At 44.0% G+C, this 27,081-nt stretch overlaps 1 protein-coding gene across 1 annotated transcript in view; it reads left to right on the plus strand.

The window, feature by feature from the left end:
* The window catches only part of MED12 (mediator complex subunit 12), a 4,088,267-nt gene that overhangs the window by 2,509,561 nt on the left and 1,551,625 nt on the right, over positions 1 to 27,081 (plus strand). Inside the window, exon 26 of the mRNA XM_044054827.1 lies at positions 6,203 to 6,366. Within this exon, the coding sequence (XP_043910762.1) occupies positions 6,203 to 6,366 (164 nt within the window). The remainder of the gene's footprint in view (positions 1 to 6,202; positions 6,367 to 27,081) is intronic.

Below are 27,081 nucleotides of genomic sequence, written 5' to 3' on the forward strand. Positions count from 1 at the left end.
TGTCCCAGGGATACAGATTTCACTTCCACACGTTGCCAACACCAAGTGGGTAGCTGGACCCACCCCCAAGTCAGTGGGCAGAAGCCCCAAAACAAGTACTTTCTCCATTAAGCATAGGGACTGTTCAACTGGTACCAAAAGAGGAAAACGGACAAGGTTTCTACTCGAGACTTTTCCTGGTACCCAGAAAAGAGAATTCATGGCGTCCTATCCTGGACCTGTCTACTCTAAACAGCTTTTTGGAAATTCCAAAATTCAGGATGCTGACTCTTCACCAATTATTTCCTATGCTAGGCAAAGATGCCTGGTTGGCAACACTAAATTTAAAAGAAGCATAACTGCAGATCCCAATCAGGGAATCTTGCAGAAGATACCTACGCTTCAAAGCAGGCTACACGCACTATCAGTTCTCTGCACTGCCCTTTGGCTTATCTACTGCGCCCATGGTATTCACAAAGTGCCTAGCTCCAGTTATTGCATTTTGCAGGCAAAGAAATATTCAAATATACCCATACCTGGACGATTGTCAAATTCAGGCAGAAATCCAGGACATACTTTTGAATCCTCTCTCCTTTGTACATAGGGTTCTAACTTCTCTGGGGTACACCATAAACAAAAAGAAATCACACCTGGTACCCTGTCAACAAATTATATTCCTGGGAGCAAGCTTGAATACAACTTCCCAGATGGCTTACCTCACGCCAGATAAACAAATTCATTTGACAACCTATTTCAAACAAATGGCCACAAAAACCCTGCTATGTGCAAGACAAATACTGCAAGCCTTGGGGTTCATGGCCTCCTGCATTCTTCTAGTTCTGTATGCAAGACTGCATATAAGGAAACTACAGTGGTATCTAAAAATGGTGTCAACATTCTCAGGATCTAGAAGCAATGATTCCTATCATATCTTACCTGTGCCTAGAGTTCCTTCGGTGGGCAGAGGCCAGCCACCAAAACAAGGGACTACCATTCACACTACCCCCTTGCCGCCCAAACCCTAACAACAGACACATCAGACTATGCATGGGGGGGGGGGTGCTCACCTGGCAGGGAAGTGCATTCAGGGCAAATGGAACCCAAGTCTAATGCACCTGCATATCATTCAAAAAGAAATGTTAGCTGTATAGAATGCTCTGACAGCCTTCAAGGACCACATTCTTCCAGGACAATAATGGTGAAGACGGACAACACCAATGTTATGTGATACATAAACAAGCAGGTTGGTACACATTCTTATCCCCTCTGCAGACTAGCCACGGCATTGTGGAACACAGCCCTGAGCTACCAAGTGCATCTATAAGCTCAATTCCTGCCAGGAAAACTAAACACACTGGCAGATGAACTAAGCAGAAACCTCATGGACCCACACGAGTGGAAACTGGAACCAAGGATTTTCAGCATGTTGACAAAGCAAATGGGGTAGCCCAGATATAAACCTGTTTGCCTCCCCCCAGAACTATCAGTTGGACAAATTTTGCACAAGGACTCCCCACAAACAAGCTTGGAAAGTGGATGCTCTGTCCTTCAGCTAGAAAAACCTATCAGTTTATGCCATTCCTCCTCTGCCTCTGCTCTCCAAAGTACTACTAAAGATCAAACAAGACAAACCAAGGACGATTTTGATTGCACCGGACTGGCCACGCCAACACTGGGTACCCTCTGTTGCGCAGTGTGTCACTGTTGGCCCCATGGCACCTGCCTCAGACTCCTACCCTATTGTCTCAGCAGGAGAACCAGATTCTGCACCCTCAGCTTCAAATACTGAATCTAGCAGCTTGGCTAATTACCTAATCTCTCCTTTACCATCCTTCAGAAAACCAGTGATGGATATCATTTTCGAGGCAAAGGAGACCTAGTACTAGAAAATCTTATGCTGAAAAATGGAAAAGATTCTGTGCCTGTAAGCAATCTCAAGGGATGAACACAGCAGTGCCCAACTTACCTCAGATTTTACAATACTTAACTGAGATGCTTCACAAGGGCATGTCTTTCTCTTCCATCAAAATTCACGCCTCAGCAATTTCAGCTCATTATAACACAGAACCTCCCCTCTTCTCTCATCCACTGCTTAAGCAGTTCCACAGAGGGGCCAAAAATTTACGACCACCCAGGAGAGTTCCAACTCCAGCCTGGGACCTTACCTTTGTATTGGAGAAACTCACTCCCACCCCCCCACCCCTTTCGAGCCAGCTGCTACTGCAGACTTAAAATTCCTTTCTTGGAAAACAGCTTTCATTTTAGCAATCACTTCAGCGCGAAGGGTATCTGAATTACAGGCCCTTATGGCAGTGGAGCCTTTCATTATCTTTCATGCGGACAGGGTATTCCTCAGGACCAATCCCTCCTTCATGCCCAAGGTAGTATCCAGTGTGGCCCTTAATCAGTCCATTCATTTACCAACGTTCTTTCCTAATCCACAGAACAAAGGGGAATGGATACTGCACTCCTTAGATGTGCACAGACAACTTAGATTCTATTTGGACAGGATTAAACCTCAAAGGAAATCTGAACAACTGCTGGTGGCATTTGCTGCAGGGGCAGAGGGGAAGGCCATTTCAGAACAAACCATTTCCATATGGATAGGCCATTGCATTCATTTCTGCTACAAGCACCATGGAAAATCTATCCCACAGGGGATCAGACCCCACTTAACCAGGGCACCATCTACCTCTGCAGCCTTTCTCAGAGGCGTCCCTACCAAGGACATCCTAGAAGCTGCTACCTGGAGTTCTGTGCATACTTTCACCAAGCATTATCATTTGTCAATTTTCTCTAAATCCAGAGCTGGCTTTGCCACTGCAGTCTTGCAGTGCCTTATAGCTGGTCCTAATGCTTTCTAAATTCCTCCTCCCAACCATAGCTTTGGGAATCAGGACCCAAGACTTTGTTAATCAGGCCTACTGAGTGCTACTGCAAGCAGATAACCCAAATGTGATGACTGCAACAGTGAATACACTCAACATCTACATTTATTGTAGTGTACACAACTGTACTTTCTCAGGTCTTAGAACTCCTTGATGGTACTCATGATTCCCCTACCCACCTTGCAATATGATGAAAATCCTGAAGTCCTCCTGAAACCAACATTCGCATCCCCTGTGCAATAGTCTTCTATTGTTATCATGATGCTAGAATGAATGTGTTTCTTTTGCAGAACTTTTCCCAACCCCAGTAGTTTCAGTATCTGCAACTAGTGCTTATGACTTTGCCTGGGGCACTCATCCAGGATCTTGTCAGTTCAGTTTAGCTATTTTTCCTTCAAAATGAAACTTGCACATCTGTTTGAAGGCGATGCTAGTAGTCATTCTGGCTGTCAAGACATTCAAATCCTTTGGAAATGGGATTGTGGAAAGTACCATGGCGTTGTGGTGGTTGGACAAAGAACACAGAATCGTACACTTTATGTAGAATAGTGATCCAGGTATAAGTGCTATCAGTCCAAGCCAGCCTGAAACGCACAGCAGTGAATATGCCTTCACAATACAGTAGTATCCTATGTAGTCTTAAAAAGGACAGTTGTAGAGAATCGCAAATATAGGCTAAACACACAGGTTTCTCCTACAGTTAAAAAATCAACTGGGTTGGAAGGAGGCTTCTGTACCTGGAACTGCTCCCCTGCACTGTGAATCACCAGCTAACCCAATTTTTGAAGATTGTTCCTTTGCAATAGGGCAGAGAGGATAGATGTTTTTCCATTTGTGGAATCTGTTTCTCACTTTTGTTTCCGAGAGTGCTGGACAAGGTCCACAGGTATTTGCTAACATGATGTGCATAATGCTGTACTGGCACAAATGACTAAGAAACCAGTTTTCCTTCTGTTTCAAAAGGTAGACGTTCTTACATAATGGTCTGAAACCCTGGTTCACTTTTTTTTAAATGGACTGAAGGCTGGGTGACTGGAAGCATTTGTGTACCCACTCATATTCTCTCTATCAGATCTTTGATGAGGACTGTCCTATTCCTCTGTCAATGTGTGTCACTGCCTTGTCTGTTTGTATTATGCTGCAGATATGGCCTGCAAGCAACTTAATGGTCAGATAGTTTTTATGGTGAATCTTTCTCCTTTGGCTGCTGAAGAGAATGGTCACTCTCTCTCTCTTTTTTGTCTCCTTACTGCTGAAAATCAGCTGACTCTTGCTCGTCTCTAAATATGTTTACCTTAACCTTCTTTGAGCTCAACCCAATCCATGTTTTGGGTTGGTGAGGAGAGTGATACAGCATCATACTGCTGACAGGGAGTGTGCCTTATCTCCTGCCATACTGCAGCAGACATGAAAGTTCCTTAATCGCTGCCTTTGGGCTGTGCATGTACAACTTTCCGCTTAAGCAGCACTGCACTTTTCAGGCTTGTAACACTATTTTATTGCAGCAAGCCAAGGTTGCCTGTTTGCCCCAGGATGGTTGATCTAACATGAACTATCAATTTCCATCTCCACCCTGTGGCCCTTTTAGTGACTATGCCACTAATCGAACATGGGTCATCTGTGCACAGTAGGGCTTTATCCAACTGTGCCATGAGGATGCAAGTCACCTCTGCCTTGGGACTTTATTTTTTTATATTTGTGAGTAGCTTTTCCCAGGAAATGTTTACACCAGTAGCTTCAGTACTTAGATATATAATATGAAATTACATTTTTATTATGGCAGTCAAATTAGTTTGAAGGCATTTGGAGTAAGGTGTAAAACTGTGTGGGGTCTTTCACTGGGACTGGAACAACCTCTAAAGACGTACAAATTATGCCGAAACAGTTGAAATGTCTCTCACCCTAGTTCAGCGTCCAATGTTTTCCCCCAAGCCTCAAATTCCAGGAGAAAGGTCTTGCATTTGTTGAATGTCCACAGGCAGTTGACATGATGTGCAAGGAGGACCAAGTTCATAACACAGCTGGACCAGTCATTCATGTACTTTGCATATAGTACGGAGGATAAACTGTTATATAAGCATATCCTATATTTGTGGCTGGTATACTGTATTGTCTTTTGTGATGAGGGCAAACACAGGAACCCAGCGAGTGTGTATTAGAACACTCTCCACTATGGCAGCCTCCACATTCACACTCTTTAGACTTGTTTAGAATGGCAGACTTGTGTGGTGGTCAACCTGATCATTACTTCATATCTTTGTTGGCATTAAACATTGGATGCACAGTCTAAAGGCAAAGTAGGATTTTGAGGCAGCAGTTCTGCATAGACCTTTGTGAATAAGTTCCATTAGGCAGCCATTCTTTGTTATTCTTATCCCAATTCCTGATAAAGATGTGTGAATCTTTACCATATCTGCCAGAAATTCTGCTGCAGAATATCTGGGAATTTAGTATAAAGTAGATGTTGAGTAGCATGACTGTTGCAGTACTAACTCCCTATTGTCTCTTAAAGAGAGGGATACAGTTCTTAAGAATAATGTGAGGGCTGTCCTGTCCATTACATTTTTTTCTGCTTGAAATTTAGCAATTCAGGGCAAGGTACTGCAGAGGAGACCTGTTTATAAGTCAGCTCTTCTGTACATGGGATATGCCCCCCCCTTTCACAGGCAGGCTTCCGTTCTTATGTAAGGACTTCCTCAACACATCCCAATATGTCTACGGAGCTCTGGTAGTTTGGCTGGTTTCATGGTTACCAGCCTATGGCTAATTCCCATGTTTTATGATCTTGACTGTGATACTGATCCCACTTGAACATCTACTGTTATGGTGAGTATTCATGCAACTGCACTTTCTGATGTGTACTCATACCTGAAAATTGGAATTCTCTAGACTGGGCCCATATGTACCCGGCATTTTGTTTCTGATTTGGCATGGTAACATGGCATTGCAGTGCCCTGTCCTATTGCATTATTGAAAGGTTTTTGTTACGGTAAAGTTTTGGTTGGGTTTATGTCCTTTTTATGACTTGTGGGAATGCTGGCTTGATTAGGTATTTTAACCACATCCCATGGTGGGGTGAGTATGCTGGCACTGAGATTCTTGTAGCATGACAGAAGGGCTTAATCTCTTTGGATAGACCAACTTCAGAAATCTGTCTCTGAGCTTCACATATGGTGAATACACGCATTCAAATGTTAAGGTAAGAGTGAATCTACAGAACAGTTTCTTTTCTGTATTATTCCCAGATTTTATTGGGTTTTATGGCCATAGTACTTTTATTGAATATTCAGTAGTTGACCCTGTTAATGTCTAAAATTCTTTCATTTTTGATGTAGGTGATGCAGAGCTAAAAGGGTCTGGGTTTTCCAGTGCAGGTGGTACAGATGATCTCACTGAGGATGAGATTGGTTCAAAGAAAACTGGAGGAAGAGCAGTTTCTATAGAAACAGCGAGCTTGGATGTGTATGCAAAGTATGTGTTGAAAAGCATCTGTCAGCAGGTAATTATTTTAATTCCATGGACAGGAAAGTGTAATAATTTAAAGACAAGTAGAATATATTTGAAATGGGTTTATCCATTATGCTCAAATGTTGCATTTAGTGCCTGGCAAGTGCCATAGCTACTTTATAACCTAGTTTTAGATGTTTTGCAGTTTTGCCCTTACTGGCTTCTTTCTGTAGTTATATGTCTTTTTCAAGTAACTTCATAGCTACTTACTAGACTATTGATCTATCAGAATCCTAAGAAGCCTAGTCTTACAATTCCCATGGTAAGTTTTAATACGTATATTTTGCGTACAGGTAACTGCTGGCAGGCTACCCGCAGTCGGCTAGAGTTCCAAAGTCTAGGTCCAGCATCGTTTGCTGTTGCCTCTTCCCTGACGTCAGTGAGCCAGGGGTATAAAAGATGCAACCAACGCCATTTTCTCTAGTCTTTCTTGCCGCGTGGTGCCTGAAGCAAAAGCAGTTCGCAAGTGCCGGTCGGCCGACTCCTGAGATTTTCGAAATTGAGTTTCAGAACTGAAGTCTTCAATAAACCTAAGTACCCCTTGGGGAAACTTTTTCTTGCTCCAGACCGATGTCAGTAAAAGTTAATAATATTTCTTGTGGGAAGCAAATACCTCATAAGGACTTTCACTCTTACTGTATTCCTTGCCTAGGCCCTGACCACGACGTTACTAGTTGTCGGTTTTGTGCTAGATTCAACAAACGCACTATTAAACATCAGTTTGATTTTGCTTTACATTATTTTGGCCGAAGGTTTAATTACATAATGCCATCTGAAGAACCGACGACTGGAATTTATAAAAACGCAAAGACAAAGAAAAGGACAGGCATCCGAGGTCCAAAACCAACAATGAAGCCTCTTGTAGGCCAGTCGCCGGTTCTCAGTGAGGCTCTTTCGCAGCCCCTGACACCTGCTACCTCAGAGCCACAGGCCGTATCCGACAGCCATGTGGACACACTGAGGCCTGTGGAAACTCAAGGTATTGGGCCTGCAGAATCTATTCCCTCAGATGGGTCCGGAGCCGCTGAGCAGGCATCGGCTTCTGAGGGTGTTTTCAGACCTTCACAGCTTACTATTAAGTCCACTACAGCGGCCAAGGCAAAGTCAAAAACACCATTAAAGGCAAGGAAACAAGTGCAGCATTCTCCTGAACAGTCATCCATGCCAAAGAAACAGATGCTTAAAATGACCGAAGACCTAATTACTTTAATCAGGGGTTCCCATCCCCCTCCTGACAAAAGGTCTAGGCAAGGCGCTGATTATGATTCCTCTGACCAGGTTTCTATTTCCTCTGATTCCTCTTCTGATCAGGGATATTCTCTCCCTCCCTATGATGACTCTGATGCAGAAGAGTCAATACCTTCAGCCTCTCCGCCTGAGGATTATTCTTTTGGGGAAAACCCTGCACACCATGAGGGAGCATTTCCATTGGAAGAGCCAGGATTACTCAGAATCCAAGAAAAGGCTCAGAGACTTTCTTTTATTGCCTCAGCACAGGCCCCTGGCTATTCACCCTGTGCTTGATATTGTTGATTGTGTTTTTTCTGAATCCAATCTGTCTCCTGATTATTTACCCCCTGCACCAGTCAAGCCAGACAGGTACTACAGGGTCCCTGACTCTCATAAATTTCTTTACAAAAACCCTGCTGCAGACCCAGAAACAATTTCTCAGGGTCCTAAAGGGGTTAAGGCTTCCACTGCTAAAAATCCTGTCCCCTCAGATAGGGATTCCAGAGCTCTGGATAGATGGGGGAAAAAAGTTTACATTTCTGCTACTTTAGCTGTAAGGGCTTTAAATTGCCAGTTTCACATGCTTAAATATCAACAGTACCTCATGTCCTTGTTAAAACAGAAAATGGTTACAAACTCAAAGTCCTGACAGTAAGGAAATGCAGGATTTATTGCATGCAGCTGAACAAGTGGGAAAGCGTACTCTACAATGTGGATTTGCTTCATTAGTGGCTTCTTGTAGAGCTGCAGTTACAGGCTCTGTCATTCGAAGGCATGCTTGGTTGAAAGAACAAAGTTTACCTGAACATGTTAAAGTAAAATTATTGGATGCTCCACTACAGCATGATACTTTGTTTGGTGTTAAGGCAGGAGAGGTGTTAAAGAAAATGGAGGATAAAGCAAAATCAATGCAGACAGTAAAGGATTTCTTACAGGTTCAACCACCTAAGTTTAGCAGAAACTGGCCTTCAAAAAATTGGTCCTTTCCAGTGTCAGACAGGCCACCAAGAGGCAGATCTCAGCCCCAAGGCTCCTACAGACCTAAACAATGGGGTGCTTCAGCCCCCAAAGGAGGAGAAGACAAATCACAACCTTATAGGAAACGGTCCCAATGACTTCCCTGTACAAATGCCAAGCACTTTCCTTTTGGCAGCACCCCTAGGGGGAAAGCTAGCACTTTTCTCAAAAAAAATTGGCACATAATCACCCAGGACATATGGGTACTGAATATTGTTTCTCAGGGTTACAGGTTCCACTTTCACATCCTTCCAAAATCAAAAGGTATGCCGGACCTGCCACAAAACAATGGGCAGAGGCACAAAAACAAATTGCTGCTGTCTTGGACATGGGAGCTATTCAAAGAGTACCACAGCAAGAACAGGGACAAGGATTTTACTCGACTTTTCCTAGTACCCAGAAAGGACAAAGCCTGGAGACCAATACTGGACTTGTCAATCCTAAATACTTTCCTGGATGTTCCAAAATTCAAAATGTTAACACTACAGCAACTTCTACCCATGCTGGGCAAGAAGGCTTGGCTAGTTACTTTGGACCTCAAGGAGGCATACCTGCATGTCCCAATCAGACAATCTTGCAGAAGATACCTCAGATTCATAGCTGGCTCAATGCATTACCAATTCTCTGCACTGCCCTTTGGCTTATCTACTGCGCCTAGGGTCTTCACAAAATGCCTGGCACCAGTAATTGCATTTTGCAGACAAAAAGGGATTCAAATATATCCCTACTTGGACGACTGCCTTATTCAAGCAGAGAGCAAGGACACACTTCTAAAGCATCTGGCGTTTGTAAAAAGATTACTAATTTGCCTAGGGTACACAGTAAACGAAAAGAAATCAAAACTAGTGCCCTCTCAAGAGATAATATTCCTGGGTGCAAGCTTAAATATGACTGCCCAGATGGCTTATCTCACGCCAGACAAAGGCAACTGACTCATTACTTTCAAATGATGGCAACAAAGACCCAGCTCCCTGCAAGAAAGATTCTGCAGGTCCTGGGCTTCATGGCGTCCTGCAATCTACTAATTCCATATGCAAGACTGCATATGAGGAAACTACAATGGTATCTAAAAAGTGTTTGGACTCAACATTGCCACAGCCTGGAAACAATCATTACTTTAATTCCCTGCCTACAACAGGAGTTTCAATGGTGGTCCCAGGCCTGTCACTACAACAAAGGACAGCCTTTCACCTTACCCACAGCCAGGCAGACAATAACAACGGATGCATTGGATTATGCCTGGGGGGCACATATGGCAGGAAAATGTATTCAGGGCACTTGGCCCAAGGAACAAATGCATCTTCACATCAATCAAAAAGAGATGCTAGCTGTACAGAATGCCCTGACAGCTTTCAAGGACCTACTACATCCAGGACAACTATTAATAAAGACTGACAATACCACAGTTATGTGGTACATAAACAAGCAAGGGGGCACACATTCCTACCGCCTCTGCAGGCAAGCCATGACTTTGTGGAACACAGCACTGACCTATCAAGTACATCTGCAGGCACAATTCCTGCCAGGAACAAAAAATACACTGGCAGACGAACTAAGCAGAAATCTCTTGGATCCTCACGAATGGAAACTAAATCCGCAGGTGTTCAGCATGATAACAAGGAAATGGGGACATCCAGACATTGATCTTTTTACCTCCCCTCACAGTTGCCAACTGCAGAAATTCTGCACAAGAACTTATCACTCTCAAGCATGGAAAGTGGATGCTCTATCATTCAGCTGGAAAACCCTGACAGTTTATGCCTTCCCTCCACTGCCTCTTTTACCAAGGTGCTCCTAAAAGTCAGACGAGAGGCCAAAAATGATCCTGATTGCCCCAGACTGGCCACGCCAGCACTGGTACCCAATCCTAAATAGCTTGTTTCAAGGCCCAGCCTGGCCTTTACCTCAAATTCCTCATCTTCTGACTCAACAAAACAATCAGATTCTGCACAGTCAACTCAGAACCTTAAATCTGGCAGCATGGCAGATAATGAGTGCGCCTCTCTCTAAAGCTGTTATGGATGTCATTTTAGAAGCCAGGAGGCCCAGCACTAGGAAATCTTATGCAGAAAAATGGAAGAGATTCTGTGCTTGGAACCAGGCACAAGGGCTTGAACCACTTGTTCCAAATATACCTCAGATTTTACAATACCTAACTGAGATGCTGGACAAAGGCCTATCCTTCTCATCAATTAAGATCCATGCCTCTGCCATTTCAACTCATTACAATACGGAACCTCCTATTTTTTCACATCCTCTACTAAGACAGTACGTCAGAGGAGCAAAAACCATAAGACCCCCAAGGAAAGCACCAGTACCTACTTGGGATCTCAATTTTGTTTTAGAAAAGCTCACACTGCCTCCTTTTGAACCAGCCAGCACAGCTGATATAAAATTCTTATGGAAAACTGCTGTGCTCCTAGCAATAACTTCAGCAAGATGAGTCTCAGAGTTACAGACATTAATGGCTGTGGAACCTTTCATCATTTTTCACCAGGACAGGGTTTCTCTTAGGACAAACCCAACATTCATGCCAAAGGTGGTTTCCAAAGTGGCTCTTAACCAAACCATTCATAGGTTGGTACTGGGCCACCCACGTTGTGCGGTATTCACCGCCCCTTTAGTAGTTCCCTAGACCCTTGTACTAGCAGCTAGTACCCTTGGCAACTATCTAATAGTGCTGTTGGTGTGATCCCCGGTGTGAACTTTGTTACCCATCCACTCATCAAGGTTCCTCTTGAAGAGTGATAGTGAGGGGCTCTGTCTTATGTAGATCGGGACCCTGTTCCATAATAAGGGAAGTCTATGTGAAGGAAATCTATCCCTCCAGCATGTTCTATTCATTGTTGTATTGAGATTTATATCCCTAGAGCAGCATGTAGCTGGAGTACATTTGGTTTTGCTGAGATGGAGCATGTTCAACAATTCTGGGTTGGACATGGCTCTGTACGTTAGACAGAAATCGCCTCTGAGTAAGCGGTATGCAACAGAGAATAGACTTGGCTTTTCAATCTTGCTGCATAGGGCAACTGTTTGATGCCAGTAATCCTCTTGGTTATGTACCTCTTAGGTCTTCAGCTGCTGGAGATGTCTAGTCAGGTACATTCCAATTGGTGCATTGTACTCAATAATGGGTCTGATGAGGGAAAAGTAGAGGGGCACCATTAAATCCTTAGATCTTGATGCGAACCCTTTCGTGATCAGATGGGTGTCACAGAAGGATTTTCTAACCACTTTGGCAACATAGTTAGAAACTATCTACTTGGGTCCCTAGATCCTTTATTTCTTCAGATTTCAGGGGATTACCTCCTATGTTGTAGTTTGCGGGTACTGTGTTTTTTCCAAAGGGGATTACTACGCATTTTTTTGCATTTAGCTTGAGACCATGGTTTTGACACCATGCATCAGTCTCATTTAGGCCCTTCTGGAAGATCTCCATGTCGGCCGGAGACTCTATTATAGCACCCAGTTTGCAGTCATCCGCAAACATAGTCGGCCACAGCCCTTCCGTGCTTGCCTGTACTTCTGAGAAGTATATGCCAAACAGGAGGGGCCCCAGGACAGAGCCCTGAGGCACACCACTCGTTACTGGTCTAGATTGGGACATAGATCCCGCTACTCTTATTTTATGGAATCTGTCTGAGAGCCAGTTTGCGATCCATCTTGTGACATAAGGGTTTATGCCCAGGCTGGTGAGCTTATCAATAATACCTGAATGGGGAATGGTGTTAAATACTTTAGCAAGGTCAAGGTAAGCCATGTGTACCCCCTTTCCCTTATCTATAGCCTGAGTTACTGTCTCAAAGAAATCCACCAGGTTCAGGAGGCATGATCTGCCCTTGACTAAGCCGAACTGTGTGGGGTCCAGTGACTGGAGGTTCCCAATCTCTCCATTAACGAGTTCTATAATGATTTGCTCCATAGCCTTACAGATCAGACTGGTCAGGCTTATTAGTCGGTAGTTCCCAGGGTCAGTTGTGACACCACCCTTGTGTAGCGGGACCACCGTTGCCATGCTCCATTCTATGGTCACATATCCTGTGGAGAGGCTGAGACTGAACAGGGTATTAAGATGAGGGGTTAATTCCTTTTGGAGCTCGCATATGACGCAGCCTGGGACGCCATCTGGTCCCATGGAGGCAGTGTGTTTAGCTTTAGATAGAGCCTTGTTAACCAACGTATCAGTTATAATTGGACTTGCACAATTCCCTGGAATGGTAATAGGCCCTGTAGGTGGTGAGGGGGGAGAAATTTGCACTGAACCTGTAAGCCAAGATGTTGGCAATGTCAGAAGGGTCAGTGTATTTTGTTCCATTTTGTATTAGCTCAGAACAGACCTGAGCATTGCCATTTAGGTTTTTGACATGGCCATAGAAGGCCTTTTAGTTATCCTTGGCAACTTTCTTTTCAAAATTAGCTTTAGTTGACTTGATGAGGGCCCTCAATTTCTTACTAATGCTGATCAGGGATGATTTTTCTACTTGAGATTTGGCCTTTTTTTGTATAAGCCTCCTCCTTTTATTGTAAAGTTTGCTTATGGCCGGGGTCCACCAGACTGTTTTTTTCTTGCTTGAGGAAGGAGTCTTGGTTTTATTTGGGATAGCATAGTCCATGCAAGCCTGAAGATGCATATAGAGTGCCTAGGTGTAGGATTCCGCATCCTGGATATCATTATCCGTCTGCAAGGGAATAGTGAAGATTTCCACTTCGGATGCAAGTAGTTTGAAGTTTGCTTTGGAAAGGTTTTTGACTATGGTTTCTTTGACTGGGGGAGGTGGAGGGGTGAGGATGTCCAGGGTTATCAGTTTGTGATCGGATCTGACCAAGGATGGAGTGATATCGGGTGTGGTACAATGGGTGTCCATATTTGTGATGATTAAATCCAGTATGTTGTCCCCTCTAGTGGGGGAACATACTAGTTGTTCAAGGGCATTTGAATTTATAAATTCTATGAATCGCTGAGCATAGGAGTTGGAACACTGGTAGTTCGGCCAGTCTATACCAGGGTAGTTGAAATCACCCAAGATTATGGTGTTGGGTAGGACCTTTATATTTTCCAATGTCTCAAGGAATGCAGAGTGAGCATCTTGGAACATGGTGGACGATCTATAACCGGCTACGACTTGAAATGTGGTTTTGCTTGCTGATAGTTGCGCATGGATGATCTCTGGGGCATCATGCTGCACTACTAACCTGGAGATATGGGTATCCTTGATGAATATGGATACACCTCCGCCCTTTGTACTGTGATCCGGTAACTGAGGTCAGAAGGTATGATATGAATTGTAACCCGGCAGTGCTGGGGTGCTCTCTTGAGCCTTGAACCAGGTTTCCGTCACTGCACAAACATAGATTTTCTCCATGCTGAGGAGAGTCTTGAGTGTGTGCATTTTGAGGTTGAGACTTCTGGCGTTGAGGAGCATTGCCCTTAGTTTTTGGTTACCTGTGCTGGTTATGGTGGTTGGTTTGTCCTTTAAGCCTTGTCTAAAAAGGGCACTATGGGGATGGCAAGAGCCTTGGCCAGTGTTCGAAAACCTAGGGGTGACGGGTGCAACCCATCTCTGGCAAAACAGGCAGACAGACACTGGATCCCCTTAGAATGACACCAGAAGCTTAGCCAATTGTTGAAATTGATCATTTTGTCTTTGTATTGTGGTATCATTCTAGGCGAAGGTAGTATGTCACTCAGGGTCAGGGTCATACCATCTTGGGCTACATGATCAGAGAGCTCCTCAATGTCTCTTTTCATGTAGTCCAGGGAGGTACGTCTTAGATCATTCACACCAACATGTACAATGACAGCGTCATACTTGTACTTGTTCTGGAGTGACCTAAGTGCCTGTGTTATGTGGCGTTTCAGAGCACCCGACAGGCAGCTGACAGTAACCTTCTCCTTGTTCAGCCTGGTGAGTGGAACATCCGTGTGCCTTACTATAGAGTCTCCTATTACTAGCGTGTTAGGTATGGTGTTTTGCCTTAAGGGCTGTTGTGAGGCACACTGCTGAGGTGAATTGTGTGATGTTCTTCATCTCACATTGCTGCAGTCATAACTTATGGGTAGTCCGCTGTCCTCGGTCGGCCCGAATACCAAAGTATTAGGCTGACGTCGGTCATGGGCGCTCAGATCTGACATCAGAGCGTCAGGGTATTAAAGCGCATGACCGACGTCATATCCTCAGTCTTTTTTGCCGCATGGTCCGATGCAGAAGCAGCGTTTGCAAGTGCCGTTCGGCGTTCTGAAATTTTCGTATTCTGAGTTTCAGACCGAAACCAAGTTGGGCTAAGTACCCCGTTGGGGAATATTTTTGTTTTTCTTGCCTCAGTTAATTCCGGATGTCAGAAAAAGTGAATAATTGTATTTCTTGTGGGAAACAGATACCGCATAGGGATTACCACTCTCTTTGTATTCCTTGTTTGGGACCTGAGCACGGCGTGAGTCGGGTGTCGCTTTTGTGCTAGGTTTAATAAGCGCACCATTAAGCATAGGTTAGATTGCGCTAGGCTTGTCTTGAAGCGGTGTAATTATAATATGCCGTCGGATCCTCCGATGCCGCTACCGCAAGAAGCGCAAAGAAAAATCTTTAAAGTCCAGGCAGGATGAGTCGTCCGTTCCGGACGCCGGTTCTTTAGAAACTACGGTGGAATCTGTGGATCCAGCCGAGGTTTCAGTTGAGTCTCAGGGGGAGGCTTTAATTTTGCAAGATGTGGCCTCTCAGGAGTCAGGTCAGGCTGAGGGGCCTCTCAGGTTGCTGTTCTCCCTTCCTTGCCTAAGGTGGTTAGGCCTTCTCCTTCTGTCTCTAAGGCTCCTTCCAAAGGCAGGCCTGGTTTGCCTTCCACGGGTGTCAGTCCTAGTTCTGCAGGTTCTGTGCCTAAAAAGCACATGCTTAAAATGGCAGAAGATTTAATTTCTTTAATCAGAGGTTCTATGCCCCCTCCTGATAAGAGGCCTAGGGTGGAGCCAGAGGTGGAAAGTTTGGAGCAGGCTTCAGATTACTCAGAGTCTTCGGCTGAAGACATTCAGGATTTTCCTCCTTATTCTGATTCAGACGCAGAGGATTCCACTCCTTCTGCTTCTCCTCCAGAGGATTTTTCTTTTTCAGAAACCCTGCATTCTATGAGGGAGCATTTTAAATGGGAAGGTCAGGATTTCTCAGATTCCCGAAAGAGGCTTAGGGAATTTTTGTTTTTACCACAGCATAGGCCCTTGGCTATACCTCCTGTTTTGGATGTTGTTCAGGACGTTTTGTCCGAGGCTTCCCTTAATCCAGACTCTTTGCCTCCTGCGCCAGTTAAGCCAGACAGGTATTACAGAGTGCCTGAGGCTCATAAATATCTGTATAAGAGTCCAAGGGCTGACCCAGAAACTATTAGCCAGGGACCTAAGGGTGTCAGGGCTTCTGTTGTAAAGAATCCAGTTCCTATGGATAAAGATGCCAGAGCTTTGGATAGATGTGGGGTAAGAAAGTGTATACCTCTTCCACTTTAGCAATGAGGGCTTTGAATTGCCAGTTTCATATGTTGAAGTACCAGAATTTTCTCCTTACTCAGCTAAAATCTAAAGTGGATGCTTTGGCAGAGGGCATAGAGTGTAAGGAATTACAGTATTTGGTGCATGCGTCTGAACAGGTGGGTAAGCATTCTTTGCAGTGTGGTTTCGATGCTTTACATGCTTCTTCCAGGGTGGCTGCCACTGGTTCAGTTATTCGCAGGCACGCCTGGCTTAAGGATCAGAATTTGTCAGAGCATGTTAAAACTAGAATTTTGGATGCTCCTTTACAGTCTGAAGTTTTGTTTGGTTCTCCTGTGGAGTCTGTCTTGAAGAAAATGGAAGACAAGGCTAAGTCTATGCAGACTGTTAAAAATTTTTTGCAGGTGCAGCCTCCTAAGTTTAGCAGGAATTGGCCTACTAAGGGATGGGCTTATCCTTCAGATTTACAGTCTAGGGGTAGATCTAGACGTGGTAGGGGCAGAGCTCAGAGTTCTTTCAGGCCTAGAACATGGAGTTCACCTGCACAATCTACAGGTGAGGGCAGGGGCCAGTCCTTTCGTAAACAGGCCCAATGACCTGCATCTTCAGCTGCCAGATTCTTCCTGTCTGGCAGCTCCTTTGGGAGGAAAGTTGGCACTCTTCAAGCAGAACTGGCTATTAGTCACCCAGGACAAATGGGTGTTGGACATTATAGACCGAGGCTACAAGTTTTATTTCCATACATTGCCTCCTTTCAAGGGCATGCCAGACGTTCCTCCTCAGCAAAGGGTAGAGGCTCACAAGCAGATTTCTTTACTTCTTCAAATGGGGGCTGTACAGCAGGTCCCTCTGTCAGAAGTGGGCCTAGGATTTTATTCTCGCCTGTTTCTAGTACCAAAGAAAGGAAACACTTGGAGGCTGATTTTGGATTTATCTATCCTCAACACATACCTGGACATTCCAAAATTCAAAATGTTGACGTTGCAACAACTTCTACCTCTGTTGGGCAAAGATCACTGGATGGTAACTCTGGATCTCAAAGAGGCTTATCTTCATGTTCCTATCAGGCCCAGTTGCAGGAGATACCTGCGCTGGCTGGGACTTTACATTATCAGTTCTCTGCATTGCCCTTTGGCTTATCTACTGCGCCCAGGGTGTTCACAAAGGTTCTGGCTCCAGTGATAGCCTTCTTAAGGTTAAGAGGAATACAAATTTATCCTTATTTGGACGATTGCCTGATTCTTGCTCAAGACAAGTACGAACTTCTTCATCATCTACAGTATGTGATGGCAGTGTTAAGGTGCCTAGGGTATTCTGTGAACGAAACAAAGTCCAGTCTAGTACCCTCTCAGGAAATGTGCTTTCTGGGTGTGAGACTGAATACAGCTTCCCAGATGGCCTTTTTGACCCCGGACAAGCAAAAGAACCTAACACTTTACTTCCATCAATTGTTTCTATGGTCCAGGCTGACTGCAAGGACAGTCCTTCAAGCCTTGGGGTTCATGGCATCTTGTATTCTGGTGCTTCCCAATGCCAAACTGCATATGAGGACGCTACAATGGTATCTCAAAAATGTATGGACACAACACTGCCAAGATCTGGACACTTGTCATTCAAATAATACCTTGCATTCAAAAGGAATTTTTGTGGTGGGCTCAGGAATGTCACCTAAACAAGGGACTCTCTGTGACCCGACCAGAGGCGAGTCAGATTTTAATGACAGATGCCTCGGACAAGGCTTGGGGAGCACACCTCAATGGAAAATGGGTTCAAGACACTTGGCCTGCCAGACTTCAACATTTACATATCAACTTGAAGGAGATGTTAGCAGTCCAATTTGCATTGATGGCTTTCAAGGATTTACTTCACCCAGGGCAAGTGTTAATTCAAACAGACAACACAACTGTCATGTGGTACATCAACAAGCAAGGGGGAACCCATTCGTACCCTCTTTGCAGGCAAGCAATGATTTTGTGGGAGACTGCTCTCAGTTTACACCTCAATCTTCAGGCAAGGTTTCTACCAGGAGCACAGAACTCCTTAGCAGATGTTTTGAGCAGACAGATAGTGGATCCCCACGAGTGGAAATTGGATCTTCATGTATTTCGAAAATTGACAGTGATATGGGGAACTCCAGACATAGATCTGTTCGCTTCTCCACTAAATTTCCAGTTGCCAAAGTTTTGCACAAAATGTTTCATCCCACAGCTTGGAAAGTGGATGCTCTATCATTCAGTTGGAGCAATCTTCACGTCTATGCCTTTCCGCCTCTGCCTCTCCTCCCCAAGGTACTCTTGAAGGTCAGACAAGACAAGCCCTCCATGATTCTAATAGCTCCAGATTGTCCTCGACAGCACTGGTACCCTCTGCTGAGGAGTTTAGTACGGGAACCTCCATGGCCTTTGCCTTCGATTCCGCACCTTTTGTCTCAGGAGGGCAATCATTTCCTCAATGTCAGGATTCAGTCCCTGCATCTAACAGCCTGGCGTATTCTGTTCTAGAACCTGGAGGGTCGCAGCTTCCACAACAAGTTTTGAATGTTATTTTGGAGGCCAGAAGGCCTAGTACAAGGAAAGTTTATGCTGATAAATGGAGGAGATTTTAATTTGGAGCAAAACAAAGAGCTTTGATGTTTCCAGGCCTGATTTAAGTGTTTCTCTTCAATATCTTACAGAATTATTAGACAAGGGTTTGTCTTTCTCCTCTATTAAAGTTCATGCTGCAGCCATTTCTGCTCACTATGACTGTGACCCACCATTATTCTCTCATCCTTTGTTTAAGCAATTTCTTAGAGGGGCAAAGAACATAAGACCCCCACGTAGAGCTCCTACTCCTGCCTGGGATCTCAATTTTGTGTTGGAAAAACTTACTTTACCTCCTTTTGAACCTGCAGCTACTGCTGAGTTAAAGTTTTTGTCTTGGAAGACTGCTTTTTTGTTGGCCATTACGTCTGCTAGAAGGGTTTCTGAATTACAGGCTCTTATGGCAGTTGAACCCTTCCTAATTTTTCATTAGGATAGGGTATCTCTGCGTACTAACCCTACTTTTATGCCTAAAGTAGTTTCAAATGTGGCGTTGAACCAATCAATTAATTTGCCTACTTTTTATGCAGATCCCCAAAACAAAGGGGAGAAAATTTTGCACACTTTGGATATTCACAGGCAGTTGCGTTATTATTTGAGCAAGACTAAAGGGTTCAGACAGTCACAGCAGTTGTTTGTTTCTTTTGCTTTGGGTTCTCAGGGGAAACCTATTTCAAAACAAACTATTTCTAAGTGGATTGGCCTTTGTATTGCTTTTTGTTATTCTCATCATGGTAAGGAGATTCCGGCTGGAATCAGACCTCACTCCACTAGGGCTACTGCCACTTCTATTGCTTTTTTAAGGGGATTAGCTACTAGAGATATTTTGGAAGCAGCTACTTGGAGTTCAGTGCATACTTTTTCTAAACATTACCATCTTCCTCTTTACTCCAAATCTAGGGCTGGATTTGCCACTGCAATCTTACAGGGCATTTTGGCAGCTCCCAATGCTTTATGATTTTGCCAGCCTCCCTTTACCTCTGCTTTGGGATTCTACCCATAAGTTATGACTGCAGCAATGTGAGATGAAGAACATAGTACAGTTTTGTACCTACCATAAATGTAGATGTTCGAAGATCCACATTGCTGCAGTCCAGTTTACCCTCCCTCCTTCCCCTCTGTAGTTAGGAATGGTTGTATGGTTTGGGTGGTAGCTGTTATTTGTACATGCCTTTTGGGAAGTATTCTATTTTTGGCTGTGGCCTTTCTTTTTAGGGCCTTCTGACATCTGTGGCAAGAAAAGACTGAGGATATGACGTCGGTCATGCGCTTTAATACCCTGACGCTCTGATGTCAGATCTGAGCGCCCATGACCGACGTCAGCCTAATGCTTTGGTATTCGGGCCGACCGAGGACAGCGGACTACCCATAAGTTATGACTGCAGCAATGTGGATCTTCGAACATCTACATTTATGGTAGGTACAAAACTGTACTTTTTCTGTCTTGTGTTTGGGGGTGCAGGTTGCTTGCTTGTCTATTTTGGAGGGCACTGTTTCTTTTTCAGATTGGTACCTAGTGCCTCCGAATATGTTTTTGTGTATTTATGCGTATGTTTTGCCGATGCTCGTTTTGTAGATATATGTGTGACAGGTGGTGTGATGCAAATGTGTCCCTTATCCTCTTGGCTGTCTGTCACAGTCATGGGTTGAGAGCGCTTAGCCTCCAGTCTGGCTGTGTATTTGCATCTCTCACAAGTGTTTGTGTCTAAAGGTAAGAGGAAAGGTTTGTCTGTATACATGAGGCAGTTGTGACATTGCCTCAGGATGCCCAATTTCACCAGATGAACTGGAGAGTACACCTGAAGCTGACCTCTGGACATGCTTTGAAGAGTAAATTGAACTTAGGTCCTGTGGACGATCGAGGGTCTTATGCTATACTATAATAGTGCTGTCTAGGAGATTAGGACAAGTGCTGATTTCTGTTTTGCAAGTGCTGCAATAAGAACAGCTGATCTGAAGCACTTGAGTTGAGGCTTGCCTAGTTCTAAGGGAAAATATACAGCGCAGACTTTGTGGGGCTGGGAATAGTATATCCCCAGCTAACCAGCGCTGCCCGACGCAGCTCTGTGCGCAAGACCGCGTAAAAAGAGAGTTGCAGGGTTTTCCCTCTAGATAAGTGAGAAAAGTACAAAAACTGTTTTCCTCTAGGTAATGAGGAAGATAGAGTGCTACAGTAATTAGTAGCTTATTTAGTGCTTACAAGTTCTGAACAAGTGCTGAGCATGAACAAGCAAATTTAAGTGCTAAAACTAAGAATCTGTATCTGCACTAGATGAGTTACAGGACAGAAACAAGTGCAAATACAGGCTTTCAAATCAGAAAATTGAGAGAGATGGAAGATATTGCCCAAACGGCCAATAACTACAAATTCTGGGCCAGAACCACTATTTGTGTGGTAGACAGGTTACCTAGTGCTTACCACTCCCACTGATAAGCTAGAAGGCTTCCCTCCAACACAGAAAGGCTTGGGGGGACTCAGAAGCTTGCATATAGTCCTGGATACAGCAAATCTGTATCTGGAACACTAGTTACAGGAACGGTAGGAAACAGGCTTACAGTTTTTTTTACAGTAAAGTAGCAAAAACAGTAGTAAAAAACAATTCACATGCAGTGCAAGCTGGCACACTTGAGTAAGCAGCAATATTAGACCAAACACAGTTTAAAAAAATGCAATTAAATTAAAAAGGACTAAAAGCAAGTGCAGAAAGAGTTTTTTAGGTAGAATGTGGTAAAGAGATGGGACGGGGGAGTGTCCCAGATCAAATCTACAGTGGGGCGGGCAGCTGCAAAAGCCACCAAATTTAAACTACAAACCAAAAATAGGGAGGGAGGGTGGGACAAAACAGTTTCAACAGAGATCTCAGCAAAAACTAACAGTACAAACTTTAAAACCAAAAGAATATTCACAGCTCTGTATATTTGCCGATCAGTCTCTCAGAACAGTTTGACAACAGTTTCAACACAGATCTAAGCAACAATTAAACTCTATAACCAAAAAATATATACTCAGCTCTGTATAATTGCAGATAATATGTAAGGCAGTCTCTCAGAACACAGGTTCCAGCAATTTGAATGCAGCTGTTACTGTGCCATCTGAAGACACAGCAGAAAATGGGGGTGGGGTGGGGAAAACAGTTTCAACAGAGATCTCAGCAAAAACTAACAGTACAAACTTTAAAACCAAAAGAATATTCACAGCTCTGTATATTTGCCGATCAGTCTCTCAGAACAGTTTGACAACAGTTTCAACACAGATCTAAGCAACAATTAAACTCTATAACCAAAAAATATATACTCAGCTCTGTATAATTGCAGATAATATGTAAGGCAGTCTCTCAGAACACAGGTTCCAGCAATTTGAATGCAGCTGTTACTGTGCCATCTGAAGACACAGCAGAAAATGGGGGTGGGGTGGGGAAAACAGTTTCAACAGAGATCTCAGCAAAAACTAACAGTACAAACTTTAAAACCAAAAGAATATTCACAGCTCTGTATATTTGCCGATCAGTCTCTCAGAACAGTTTGACAACAGTTTCAACACAGATCTAAGCAACAATTAAACTCTATAACCAAAAAATATATACTCAGCTCTGTATAATTGCAGATAATATGTAAGGCAGTCTCTCAGAACACAGGTTCCAGCAATTTGAATGCAGCTGTTACTGTGCCATCTGAAGACACAGCAGAAAATGGGGGTGGGGTGGGGAAAACAGTTTCAACAGAGATCTCAGCAAAAACTAACAGTACAAACTTTAAAACCAAAAGAATATTCACAGCTCTGTATATTTGCTGATCAGTCTCTCAGAACAGTTTGACAACAGTTTCAACACAGATCTAAGCAACAATTAAACTCTATAAACCTGGTTCAAGGCTCCTGAGAGCACCCCAGCGCTATCAGGTTTTACCTCATATCATGCGTTCCGGCCCCAAAATCAGGAAAATACCAAGAAAGGAGGGGGGGTATCCATATTCATCAAGGACACCCACACCTCAAGACTGGTGGCAACGCATGATGCATCGGAGACCATCCAGGTGCAATTAACCGTAGGCAAGACTGCTCTGCAAATAGTAGCATGTTACAGGCCACCCTCACAAACTCAGGAACCTCACATGGCCTTCTGAAAACACTAGAGGGGATAAATGTATCACCAAACACCATCATACTAGGTGACTTCAATTACCCAAATATAGACTGGGAACACTACTCAAGCCCAAACACCCTAGCCCAAAAGTTCCTGGAATTCATAAACTCAAATGCCATGGAACAACTAGTCACCATTCCCACAAGAGGAGATAACATACTCGATCTCATCATCACGAACATGGGAGCACAATGTTCAACACCGGAAGTATACCCCTCACTGGTGAGATCAGATCACAAACTAATCTCGCTGGAGGTCCTCATCCCACCCCCACCTGAAATAAAAAAGACCACAGTAAAGAACTTCCCAAAAGCCGACTTCACACTTCTAAAGACTAGTGTGGTCTCCTTTAAGGCCCCGAGCCGGGAAAACAGTACTCAAGCCGCTGAATCACTTACAAATGCCTTCTACCAGCACCTGCAGGACTGCATGGATAAGGCAATCCCAAGCAAAACAAAGACTCTTTGTACCAAAGGCAAGCGTCCAGTCTGGTGGACCCCAGCCATAAACAAACTCTACAACAAAAGGAGGAAGCTACTACAAGATAGAGCAAAATCCTTAAAAGGTAAGACACCCTTGATCACTATAAGTAAAAACTAAGAGCTCTCATAAAATCATCCAAAGCAAATTTCGAGAGAAAATAGCTAAAGACTCAAAAGACAATCATAAGGCCTTCTTTAGCTATGTTAGAAACCTAGGAGGAAACTCCCAGATATGCTCAGAACTAGTTCAAAATGATGTGAAGATTACTGATCCTACAGACATTGCCAACATACTGGCTGACAGGTTCAGTGCAAACTTCTCACCCCTCCCCAAAAGGAGAGATATCTATACCAAATGATTGCAGCCCCCAAACATCTCCAGCCCAAGTGAGAACTGCTCTCTCCAAAGCAAAAACACAGCATCCATGGGACCTGATGGTGTCCCGGCTGTGTGCTCCATGAACTCAATGAGGAATTAAACCCACAGCTAGGACAGCTGTTTAATCAAAGTCTTACCTCTGGATACGCATTCCAGGAGTGGCGCACTGCAACTGTGGTCCCACTTCACAAAGCGGTGCCTCCACCGACCCTGGTAATTACCGCCCATTAGCTTGACAAGCCTTATCTGCAAAGCCATGGAGAGGATCATAATGGACCTCATAAATAAAGACATTGGGAATTTGCAGACTTTGGATCCAACCCAGTTTGGCTTTGTCAAAGGCAGATCATGCCTTTTAAACTTGGTTGACTTTTTGAAACAGTCACCAAAGCCATTGATGAAGGAAAGGCAGTCCATACAGCCTACCTCGATCTGGCTAAGGCCTTGATACAATACCCCACTCGGGTATCATTGAAAAACTCATCAGCTTAAATGTTAACCCATACATCACAAGATGGGTTGCAAACTGGCTGAGTGACAGAACCCACAGGGTCAGAGTTGCTGGCGCCATGTCAGACTCAAAGCCTGTCACAAGTGGTGTCCCACAGGGCTCAGTCCTGGGCCCACTCTTGTTTGGCATCTACTTTTCTGAAGTACAAGCAAACACAGGAGGGTTATGGCTGACAAAGTTTGCAGATGACTGCAAACTGGGCCATAGTAGAAAACACATCTGACACAGATATCCTTCAGAAGGGTCTCACAGAACGGATAACTGGTGCCAGAGCCACGGCCTAAAGTTAAATGCCAAAAATGCATAGTCATACCCTTCGAAAAACAAGGTTACCCTAGCTACCAAATAGGAGGCAATCCACTGAGCACAGAAGAAGTTATCAGGGACCTGGGGACCCAGGTTGATAGTAGTCTGTCATTCGACACCCATGTAGCTAAAGTAGTTAGGAAGACCTTCTACATTGCCCACCTTATCATGAAGGATTCTCATCTAGATCAAGGGAGGTTATAGTCTCCCTTTACTCATCACTCATCAGACCAATGATTGAGTACAATGCCCCATTTGGAATGTATCTGACCCGACACTTGCAGCAGCTGGAGAGGCCACAAAAGTTCCTCACCAAAAGGATAAAGGGTCTCAAAATCTATCCTATGCTGCCCGACTGAAAGAACTCCAGCTCTATTCAGTCGCACCGCTTGCTCAGAGGTGACCTTTGCCTAACATACAAGGCCATGTCAAACCCAGATTTGATGAATATGCTTCACCTCAAAAATCTAGATCCATCAGAGCCACAAGGGCGGAGACTTAAACCTCGACACGGCTATTAATAGGGCGTGCTGGAGGGATAGATTCATCACCCAAAGACTCCCTATGCTGTGGAACAGAATCCCGGTACATGTGAGGCAGAGCACCTCGCTGGCCTTGTTCAAGAGAAATCTTGACCAATGGATGGGAGATCGCAGATATACCCCAGGGATTACCTCAGTGTCACTGCTCGACAGAGGCACAGCAAAATAATGGGTATAGTTCCCCATACTAAAGGGGTGGCGTAAGCCACAAAACGATGGGCTAGGCTTGTAAATGCCCTCGGGCAGATAGCCTAGTATGAACCTATGAACCTATGAACCTATGAACCAAAAAATATATACTCAGCTCTGTATAATTGCAGATATGTAAGGCAGTCTCTCAGAACACAGGTTCCAGCAATTTGAATGCAGCTGTTACTGTGCCATCTGAAGACAGAGCAGAAAATGGGGGTGGGGTGGGGAAAACAGTTTCAACAGAGATCTCAGCAAAAACTAACAGTACAAACTTTAAAACCAAAAAATATTCACAGCTCTGTATATTTGCCGATCAGTCTCTCAGAACAGTGAGACAACAGTTTCAACACAGATCTAAGCAACAATTAAACTCTGTAACCAAAAAAATAAATAAATACTTAGCTCTGTATAATTGCAGATAATATGTAAGGCAGTCTCTCAGAACACAGGTTCCAGCAATAAAATTGAATACAATGAATTTCATTAATTTACCAACTTTCTACCCAAACCCTCAGAATAAAGGGGAGAGACTTCTGCACTCTTTGGAAATACACACACAGCTACGATTCTACTTGGACAAAACAAAAGCTTTCAGAAAAACTGAGCAACTGTTTGTAGCCTATGCTGCAGGATCACAAGGAAAGCCTCTCACAAAGCAGACAGTTTCAAAATGGATAAGGACACTGCATTCACTTCTGTTATGCACAACATGGCAAATCAGTGCCTAACGGCTGCTGATCTTGGGACAGTCCCGCCCAAATAGGGACATCTGGCAACCCAGAGTTCAGTGCACACTTTCACCAAGCAAAACCACTTACCTGTCTACTCTAAATCCAGAGCAGGCTTTGCCACTGCTATTCTGCAGTGCCTGGTAGTCTCTCCTAATCCTATTTAGACCCAGCCGCCCAACCTCAGCTTTGGGATTCAACCCAAGTGTTATGACTGCAACAGTGAAACACGATGAACATAGTACAGTTGTGTACCTACCATAAATGTAGATGTTCGAGTGTATTCACTGTTGCAGTCCAGGTTACCCACCCACCATCCCCCTTTTTCATTGCTGGGACTTTTCTGTACTTCTCAACTCTATACAACCTATGTGGTGTATTTGCTTGTAGATGAAGGAAATGTTTATATTAGTACATGCATGCTTTTTGGCCTAATTTCTTTTTTTCAGCCTTCCTATCTGGGGGCACCTGAAATCTGGGGCAAGAAAAACTGAAGAAAATGGCATTGGTTGCATCTTTTATAACCCTGGCGCACTGACATCAGGGAAGAGGCGACAGCAACCGACGCCAGACCTAGACTTTGGAACTCTGGCCGACTGCGGGTAGCCTGCCAGCAGGATAACCCAAGTGTAATGACTGCAACAGTGGGTACACTCGAACATCTACATTTATGGTACGTACACAACTGTACTTTTTCTGTGATACATACTTACTCTTCCAACATGCTGTTTTTTATTTCACAGAAGAGATTGAGATCTCTTGAGTAGGTTTTCATGCTACCATCGGACTTGCGATGTGTAATAGGTAGGTTTTGTTGAGGCTTAATACATGAAGCAGAGGTTGCCTTTTAATAGCCTGTATGCTACCAAGTAGAATGACAAGGCTTTGAAATGGGTCTGCATATATTTTTTTGTGATTTTAGCCCCTTGATTTTTTTTTTTTTTTTTTGTTAGTGAGACAATGTTGTGGTCGCTCCAGTTGTGACAAATGTTTGAGCAATTGCATACCAAATAGGGCATTATATTTAGCGATTTGCCTGAGAACTTCACTGTGGAATTATTTACATCCTTGGACCTGGACAACCTAACCTTTAGAATACAAGATGTCTAATGAAAATGGACACCCTTA

Source organism: Protopterus annectens, chromosome 13.part0 (genome assembly GCF_019279795.1).
Source record: "Protopterus annectens isolate FY-2018-M chromosome 13.part0, PAN1.0, whole genome shotgun sequence".
Taxonomy (NCBI): domain Eukaryota; kingdom Metazoa; phylum Chordata; order Ceratodontiformes; family Protopteridae; genus Protopterus; species Protopterus annectens.